The sequence below is a fragment of the Globicephala melas genome, chromosome 20 (genome assembly GCF_963455315.2).
Source record: "Globicephala melas chromosome 20, mGloMel1.2, whole genome shotgun sequence".
NCBI lineage: Eukaryota > Metazoa > Chordata > Mammalia > Artiodactyla > Delphinidae > Globicephala > Globicephala melas.
Window position 1 is genome coordinate 44,150,459 of NC_083333.1, and position 8,695 is coordinate 44,159,153.

The 8,695-nt window shown below is 45.1% G+C and overlaps 1 protein-coding gene across 1 annotated transcript; it reads right to left on the bottom strand.

Moving 5' to 3' along the window:
* Positions 1–453: 453 nt before the first annotated feature.
* SNF8 (SNF8 subunit of ESCRT-II) lies at positions 454–8,165 on the bottom strand. The gene is made up of 8 exons (XM_030840289.2): positions 8,024–8,165; positions 7,613–7,663; positions 5,993–6,131; positions 4,751–4,855; positions 4,044–4,116; positions 2,948–3,089; positions 1,771–1,845; positions 454–726 (listed from the first exon to the last, which is right to left on the bottom strand). Exons 1-8 carry the CDS (start codon positions 8,075–8,077, stop codon positions 589–591), a joined length of 777 nt encoding a protein of 258 aa, XP_030696149.1. The 5' UTR covers positions 8,078–8,165; the 3' UTR covers positions 454–588.
* Between the last annotated feature and the right edge of the window lie 530 nt (positions 8,166–8,695).

The window sequence follows — 8,695 nt, forward strand, 5'->3', positions numbered from 1 at the left end:
CACTATTGGTAATTCCCCTCAAATTAAGTTTTCTTTTCTGTAACCACCATTTAACATTGACCTGTTTCCTTCATACTCGTAGCTAAGTCTGCTGCCATAACCTGGAACCTCTACAAAGGAAGCTGGAAGAGACTGAAAGGGTGACTATTTACTGGTCCGTTAGGGTCTGCTCATTTGAGATAAGGAACATTTTATGAGGAAGGGGTTTGAATTAACAGAGGCTATAATTTATGTCTCAGGGCCACAGAAACTAGACTGTCTAGCCAGGAGACAGAAGGCCTTCATTCTAGGCCCAGCTCTACCATGAACTTGTAGATGACCTGTGCAAGTCATTTTATACATGTTCACTGTTATCTATGTTACTCAGGTTATCCTTAGCGGATAAAAAAGGTTTTCTCCAATAAAGATGCAATGTGAAGGCACTTTAAAAAAAAGAAAGTAATGGCTGAAGAATACTGGGGGAAGAAAAAAATTGGAATTTTTTTGGTTTTTTGGTTCTTTTTTAAAACAAAGTTGTCGAGGTTTTATTCACCACCAGCTCCTCCCTCTTCTCCCTGCCTGCTGCTGTGCCCCCTTCCGCATTCCCAGTCAGGGGAGGGCTTCTCTGGCCTCCTCAGCTGTAATCTCCTGGGAGTAGAGGTCAGTAAAGAGAGCTGGCAGCCAGTAGTGGGCCTCCCCTGGGGCCTGCAGGTCCAGCCAAGCCAGCCCTTCCTTCAGCAGGTGTTCCTGGCAGAAAAAGGAAAAATCAACTGAGAAAGGGGAGTTTACATAATGTAGGGTAGATAATCCTCAAACCTATCTTGGCTTCAGTGGGGTTTTCAAACTAAATCTACAAGAGTGCCTTCACATATTTACACAGCCAAATTAGAATGATTTGTTTAGCCTAGGTCTTTGCCTGAGGTGTGAGAAATGCCACCAAGTTGCTTAATCTGTGCTGCTGGGAAAGAGGATAACGACAAAGTGGGATGTTGTGGAAGGAAGGGCTACAGAAATATTTGCTGTATGGCTTTGAGCAAATCACTAACTGCATTCCCTAAAACAAAATGGAGATCAGTACCTTTCAGTTAACTTATGGAGTAACAGACAGCTAGGGGGAAACCTTTTTGGAAAAGTTAATGGAAAAACTGTATTAGTATTAGAATGGACTCATAGTTCCTATAGCTGGAAGTATGCTCCAGATGGGTTGGTTCTACCCAATATCATTAAATGTTTGTTATCCCCACTTCACAGATGAAGTTAAGTCTATAGTTCAACTGCCTGGGTAAGGAGAAAGGTATTGAAAGCCAGGGTTCCTACGTGTTCATGCCACTCCCTCTTCACAACATCAGTCTTTCATTAGTACCATGAAATGTGTATATATAAAACTATATGTAACATGCACTATAATAGTATATAATTATAGCAATGTAGTTATCAGTAGTTAATAATTCCCTTCACTCTGTACTAACAGTGTTACTTCCAGTACAAGCCACATTAACCATCTGACCAGGCTTTACAGGTCAGCAGAGAGAGGCATTGGTGACTCCCCAGTGGCAGTGGCAGCCTGGCTGTACCCATGTGCCAGGGCTGGAAGCCTGCCTTTGTGAGTTCTACCTCTCAGTGCCATCTTCAGAGAAATGCTGGGGTTACTTCTGGTGTGGCAGCAGCAGCCTTCCAGGCAAGAAGTCAGCAGAGAGAGAGAGGCCACAGCTCTTGCCTGTGGGGTACCTGTCTACCCTCCTCCTCCCATCTGGGGCCCATCTTTTCTGGGCCATTCCAAAAGTCACATACCAGCACTTGCCGCGCTCGCTCCGTCTCCCATTTAAGACTGGCTTTGATGTCACTGACAGTCACATAGCCACTTTTCTGAAGGAAGGAGGAATGGAGGCTGCGTCAGTTAAGAGCGTGCTTTCCCTTAGAATCCAGCATCTGCCCAGGGACAATTAATTTACCCAGGCAGGAGGGGGAACTGCCCTTGGGTGAAGCCTAAGAGAGCACAGAAGAATGTTTAGAGGTCCCAGTAGAGAGCAAGAGAGAAGTGACTTTCAGGATGACAGAGGTAGGTTGAGGGGTTCAGTCCTAAAAAGTAGTCGAGTCCCTGGTACTAAAATATCAATGTAGACTTTACCAGAGAACTCTAAAGTGACAAGGAAAGATTCAGAATGATTAACTGATAGGAAGAAATGGTGATCATCATAAACTGTTCATAATCTAAAATATTTAAGTATTCAGCCCCTGTCCTGCCTCACCCTAACCATTCCCCAATCCAGAAAAGTCCCCTCCCTCATTTAGTTCTATTCTACATTACAGAATTGAGAAAACTGAACATGTCTTCCCTAAAAACATGATAAGGATTTCGAGGAAGATGATATAGCTTAAGGCATTGCTGAGGAACAGGAGGATGGCAAACAAGATTAAACATTTTTTCAAAGAATCCATAAAGTAGTTTTACGAACACATCAAAAAATCTGTCCACCAAGGAAATTCAGTTAGTGGTCTGCATGTCTGTCTACACTAGACTGTAAGCTCCTTGAGAGCAGGAACTATATGGTACCCATCTTTATATGCTCCTACAGCCTGGCCCAGTGCTTTGCACTATAGCTGCTCAATAAACGTCTGCTAAATAAGCACAGGTCTGAGTAGTGCATCCGTTAGACAGTTTCAGCAAAAGACCTGAGTGATGGAGGGGAGGAGATCAGAAAATCCCCTCCTAGACTGCCTCTACATGCACATGCACGCACGGACACACACACACGCACGCACGCACACATACACACACACACCCTCCCTCCCCCTCCCTCCCTCCCTCCCTCTCCTCTCTCTCTCTCCCCCTCACACACACACACACACGCACGCACACATACACACACTCTCCCTCCCTCCCCCTCCCTCCCTCCCTCCCTCCCTCCCTCTCCTCTCTCTCTCTCCCCCTCCCTCCCCCCCCCCCACACACACGGCCCACCAGTACCTCTGCCAGCTGCAGCACCACAGTGTGATCCATATTAAGCTCAGCTGGAACAGACTGAATGAGGTAAGTGCCGCCCACAGGGATGATGCCGAAGCCAGTGCCCAGTGCCTTTAGCTTCTTGATGGCCCTGATCAGGTCGTCTCTGAGGTGAGGAAGAGCTGCTTAAAGACCCCTGGCAGACCAGACTAGCAACAATGCAGTTTCAGCTCTGCCCTGGGCAGGATACCATGGCTGAAGACTCAAAAGGCTGCACAACATTTAACTACATCAGTAAAAAGGCAGGGTCAAAGTGCACCAAATGGTGCTTGGACATTCCAGGGAAATGGTATAGGAGTCAGGCTCTCCACTTAGCAAACCATTCCAATACCAGACAGAGGTAAAAAATATGCTTCCAGGAGCCCATCAGGAAATGTGAATAAGTGAGCTGAACTTAAGCGACAATAGGGAGTACTGTAAACTATGGCAAAACAGAGACTTGAAAGGGGCAACCCAGCTGATTGCCGCCATTTGGAAATTCAGGCCCAGTGGTGCCAGATTTTGATTTCTTAGTTGACAACTAACTGAAATTAAAGAAAACCCAGAAGATAATGTGTAGACCACATATCCAGCCCACATACTGAGAGTCTTTTTTACCTTTTCTCAAATTGGAGTCACACAAAGGCTAGTGAACCAGGTCAATTTACACCCCATCTTCTGAGCCCAGCTCCTTTCCCCAGCCTTTCTCAGTGCCAGCTCTAGTCTCCTTGACCACAAATAATGTCAACAGTGTATACAGCCCCTTCTTTTTATGTTCAAAAAGAAGAAGAAAAAAAAAAGTGTATACACACACCCACATTATTTTTATGCATGAAAAAAATGCTTAGAAGGAGATCTACCAAAACTTTTAACAGTTGTAATATCTCAGTTGAGAAATCATGGGTTTTTTGTTTTTTATATCTCTATTTTCAGATTTCTAAAATAAAACATTTCTTCTGATGATGAAGAGGAATAAAAATGATTCCTAAACTAGCCTAGACGAACGAGTGGTAAGGAGAAAAGATTTCCACCTTTTTTAAAGACCTTTCTATACTCCAAGGGGTTGGAAGGCAAAACCTACTGGCTGACATCCTGGGCGAATTTGCCCCTTCCTTTTAACACCTGTTGATGTAGTTCCTCCAGAGTTATCAGACCTATTGGAGAGGGGGACAGAAAGCAGTTGAAGGATTACCTTTATGACTTTAAAAAAAAAAAAGACAGCATCTCTGAAAAACTGTAAATGCTCTCTTGACACCAAGGCTGTGTCTACAGCCAATGATTTCTGTCTATAGCCAATGATTTCTAACTAGGTTTAAGTTTTATTTCTTAACTTCAACACAGACCATTCAGTGTGCTTATTAAGATGATATCACTGAATGATCGTTTTAAAGCTAACATTCTGGGGAGCACAGAGACTCCATTGACATCACCACACCTTGGAGAAGCAGGGCAGGCCTATAGTTACTAATGAGAAAATCATAACCCAGACACATCATCTATCAGGGAAAAAGGCCTATTTCCTACCTGCCTATATGTTCTGTAACAACTAGGAGCTAAGCCTTCCTGGCCAAAGACCTTTGGAGAATAGAGATAATCATTCAGATTTACCCTTGGCCATGGAGACTGGTCATGGATTCAACATCGTGAAGCACTAAGATACTTCTCAGGACCTAACAGCTTCTCAAGACCTTACTGGCCTGCAGACTGCAGGATAGGAAAGATCATCTTTCAACATTTTTTCCCTCTCAGAGAAGCCCAAAGCCCAGTCCAGGACCGAGCCACCCTCACCTCCATTCCGGTGTTTCAGGGCCAGGCACACTTCGATAATCTGGACACCCAGCTCGTAATAGAAGTCTCCCACGCCTAGCATCTCAGACCAAAATCCTTTTCCAGCTAAAAGACAGAAAAACAAAAGCTAGGTTATTCAATAGTTACATCTTTTCTTTCAAAGCTAGATTAAAACATCTATTCTAGTGCTTGCTTCGGCAGCCCATATACTTAAAAAAATACATCTATTCTATGGGAAGTCTTCTCTGCCCAGCCTTACGTCCTTCTGCTCCACTTACAACTCAGGATCCTTAACACAATCTGTCTCTTGGTAATTCCTACTAAACAACAGGTTCAGACAGTTCTAAAGGTGGGCAATCTATTTGGCTGCTAACTCTGGCTCAGGATACTATAAAAGTGAGTTTTCTTTCCCAAAGCATGCAGTGAAATATAATGGGACATAAGGTCTAGACAGGCTAAGAAAAAGAATATGCAGACCTGGCATTCAAAAATCCATTGAAGATATTTTATTGAGTAAAAAATGCAAGTTACAGAGTAATAATTACAGCATAATCCCATATATATTTATATATATATATATTTTTTTTTTGCGGTACACGGGCCTCTCACTGTTGTGGCCTCTCCCGTTGCGGAGCACAGGCTCCAGACTCGCAGGCTCAGCAGCCATGTCTCACGGCCCCAGCCGCTCTGTGGCATGTGGGATCTTCCCGGACTGGGACATAAACCCGTGTCCCCTGCATTGGCAGGCAGACTCTCAACCACTGCGCCACCAGGGAAGCCCAATCCCATATATTTTTAAAAAATAGTTTATAAATATGATGAAGGTGTCTAGAAAGATATACCTTAAACTGTTAACAGTACTTTATCTCTGCAATTACGGGCAGGGTCAGAAGACTTCCACTTTCTCGTTTTCTTTTTTCTCCTTTGTTGACTGACTGCCTGAATACATGCTACTTTTATCAAAACTTTTTTAACAAAGGGAAAAATAGTCATAAAAAATTCCACAGCACAGCATTCCAGGGAAGATCACGTACACTGGCTACTCAGCCTGCACTCCAACCTCTCCATCTTTCCCATCAAACTGGATACTCAGCCATCCTGCTAGGGACTCCCTGAAGACAACATCCTCTGGATCTCCCTGTAGGCCCTTACAGAAGACGCCCCAACAGTAGTGACAACAACTAGGTGAGCTTTGTCCCTTAGCAACCCTAGAAGAACACTGGACCCCTACAGACAACTTACAGGCCAGAGGATCCACCCCAATGGTGGCACACATGTCCTGGAACTGCACCCGGAACTCAGGATTCTTCCGGATCTCCTGCTTGTGCTTGCTGGCAAATTCTTCCAGGTTGGTCTTGAACATGTCCAACTGCTTTGACATCTGCAGGATGAATCACAGTTAAGTTTAGAGAACTTCCTTCATCACAAAATACAAAATTAAAGAAATAGAAAAAAAATTTTTTTCCTTGTGCTGAGAACTCTTAGGGTTTACTCTCTTAACAACTCTCATTATATAACATACAACAGCATTAATTATATTTCGCTTGTTGTAAGTGCTTCTTTTCTTTTTCCCAGAAGAAAAAAATGTTATTAAATTGAAGGTGCAATCAACAAGGACCTATTGCATAGCACAGGGAACTCTACTCAATATCCTGTAATAACCTATATGGAAAAAGAATCTGCAAAAGAACAGACATATGTATATGTATAACTGAATCACTGTGCTGCACACCTGAAACGAACAAAACATTGTAAATCAACTATACTCAAAAATAAAATAAAATTTTTTTTAAATCTAATGAAATTAATTAATTGAAGATGCACCTAATAATTTTGCAGCATTCACACAGTGGGAAATCTTCAGCCACTGACAGAAAGGCTAGATAGGAGAGAAAGGAAGCCTGGCATGAATTAGGTGTGTTGTTTTAATCTCTGAGTCAAGAACCTCCTCGGGGATAACCATAGATAAAGAATCTCTGAGGAAGGGATGTGGCTCTACCAGAGTACATTCTAAAGCTAAATACTTTTGGTTTGGGGATATTCTGACTTCCCATTTGCATTACTCCTTTTCTTTCCCTAATTAACAACCTATCTTCAACTCACCAAGAATAACCACTCCTGGCCCAGCATCTCCTCATTTCCAACATATTAGAAATTTACACATTATTATAATCACCATTTCCAGCTGATTCCTGCATGTTATCTCCCCTGAGTGGGAGCTTTTGAACAGCACACCCTGTGTCTATTTATTTTCCTCAGTTCAAGGGCCCATTTCCCTGCCTCACTGCCTCCTTCTCTTCTTCACCAGGCAAAATAACTGAGTAAACAACAGGGCATGTACAGAAAAGGGAAGTGTTAGAGAAGGAAACTGCAGGAGCCATACCCCCATCACTGACACTTCTGGTATGCACCTAGATGTGATGGTGGTGGGTGCCACAGGTTAGGCAATATTTTCAGGTTATTCTTAGGCATTTAAAGTAAAAACCCAAAAGACCTAATCAAACAACTCTACCACTTACTACCCATGTAACCTTGGATAAAGCACTTAACACCTCAGTGCCCTCAATTTGAAAGTGCGAAGAACAGAGTTCCTTCCTGATAGGATTGTCAGGAGGAATGAACAAGACGGTGTATGTAAAGAAAACGGACATGTGCCTGGGACGCTACAAGTAGGTAATCACTCAAAGATGTTAGCTATCATTGTTATCAGCAAGTCACCTAAATGATCTGAGCAGCCCAGAAACTGGGATTTGCCAAATGCCCTATTTTTAGTTCGATCCAAACAATCTGGTTTATATCAAAGGTGTCCTGCCCAGCCTTGTCGGATCTCCCTTGCTGTCTGGAGCCCTCCATCCCACTCACCTGGGCCAGCTGGTCCTCAGCCAAGACAGTCCCTCGCTCCTTATACTTGGCCTGTCAGACAAATAGACCAGGATGAGTTGAGAGAGTGGGTGCTGGGGGCTCCCACTTGTACTGCCTCCGCAGAAGTATTAAAAGGGTCTCGCAAATGGTTTTTCTTAGGGAGAGGGAGTGAGGAAGTAGAACAGACGACTCGACTGTAGTCTAATTGGGGGAAGTGGGGGAAAGGGCTGATGGATCTAGGGATGCTGACATTCCAATACACCGGAAGCTGGAGAAACTCAATTCCCCGGGACCGAGAAACCCGCGTCAGATTCTGTTGGGAGGCGATCTGAGGGTACAGAGCTCTGCGCGGAGAGACTTCTGTCTCTCGCGGGTCTGGAGTGACTGTAGGGCCCGCCTCCTTCCCCTCACCTCCGCAAGCTTCTTCTTGGCGATGGCGCCGGCTCCTACTCCGCGGCGGTGCATCCCCACCGTGGCCCGCGGGCCGCCCCGCTGCCGGGACCCCGGGTCTCCGCGTCCCGGGATCCTCCACCAGCTCCCCCACGCGGATGCGCAAACTGGACGTCATCTCCGCGCGCCGGAAGCTACGCCCAGACTTCCGGCCGCGGGGCTGAACTCCTCCACCGCCAGGGGCCTGGCGGCCCCGCCTCGTGCTCCAGCCAGGATCCGCAAAACTGTTTGCGGCCCAGCGCTCCCCACCCAGGTGGACGCCTCGGACTCGCTCGACTTCATGCGACTGCCCCAACCGCCACCCCAGCCTGCAAGTGAAGGTCCGCCGCTGCTCACTGGCCGTCTGTTGCGTGCGACGCGCTGAGTTGGGCGCCGAGCGTTCCATATTAAACATAAAACAATCCGTTCTACGCTAATGGAGCTTGCCTTTTGGAATCACACGTAGAGCTTCTGACTGGGAAAGGCCTTACAGTTAAGAACTTGGACTCTGGAATTAGTTTACCTGGTTCCATAGCTCACTTCCACTACGTATGGTCCAGTAACTTAAGGCAAATTCCTTAACCTCTTTGTGTTCCATTTTCCACAGTTGAGAAAGAGTAATACCTACTCATGAAGTCATTGTGAGAATTAAGC

Bases quoted from the DNA above. Each gene is read 5' to 3' on its own strand.
- SNF8 (XM_030840289.2), bottom strand. From the start codon at position 8,077: ATGCACCGCCGCGGAGTAGGAGCCGGCGCCATCGCCAAGAAGAAGCTT. The intron at 7,664-8,023 runs GTGAGGGGAAGG...TTTGTCTGACAG, and splicing joins CCAAGAAGAAGCTTGCGGAG to GCCAAGTATAAGGAGCGAGG. The intron at 1,846-2,947 runs GTACTGGTGGGC...TCCTTCCTTCAG, and splicing joins TGGTGCTGCAGCTGGCAGAG to AAAAGTGGCTATGTGACTGT.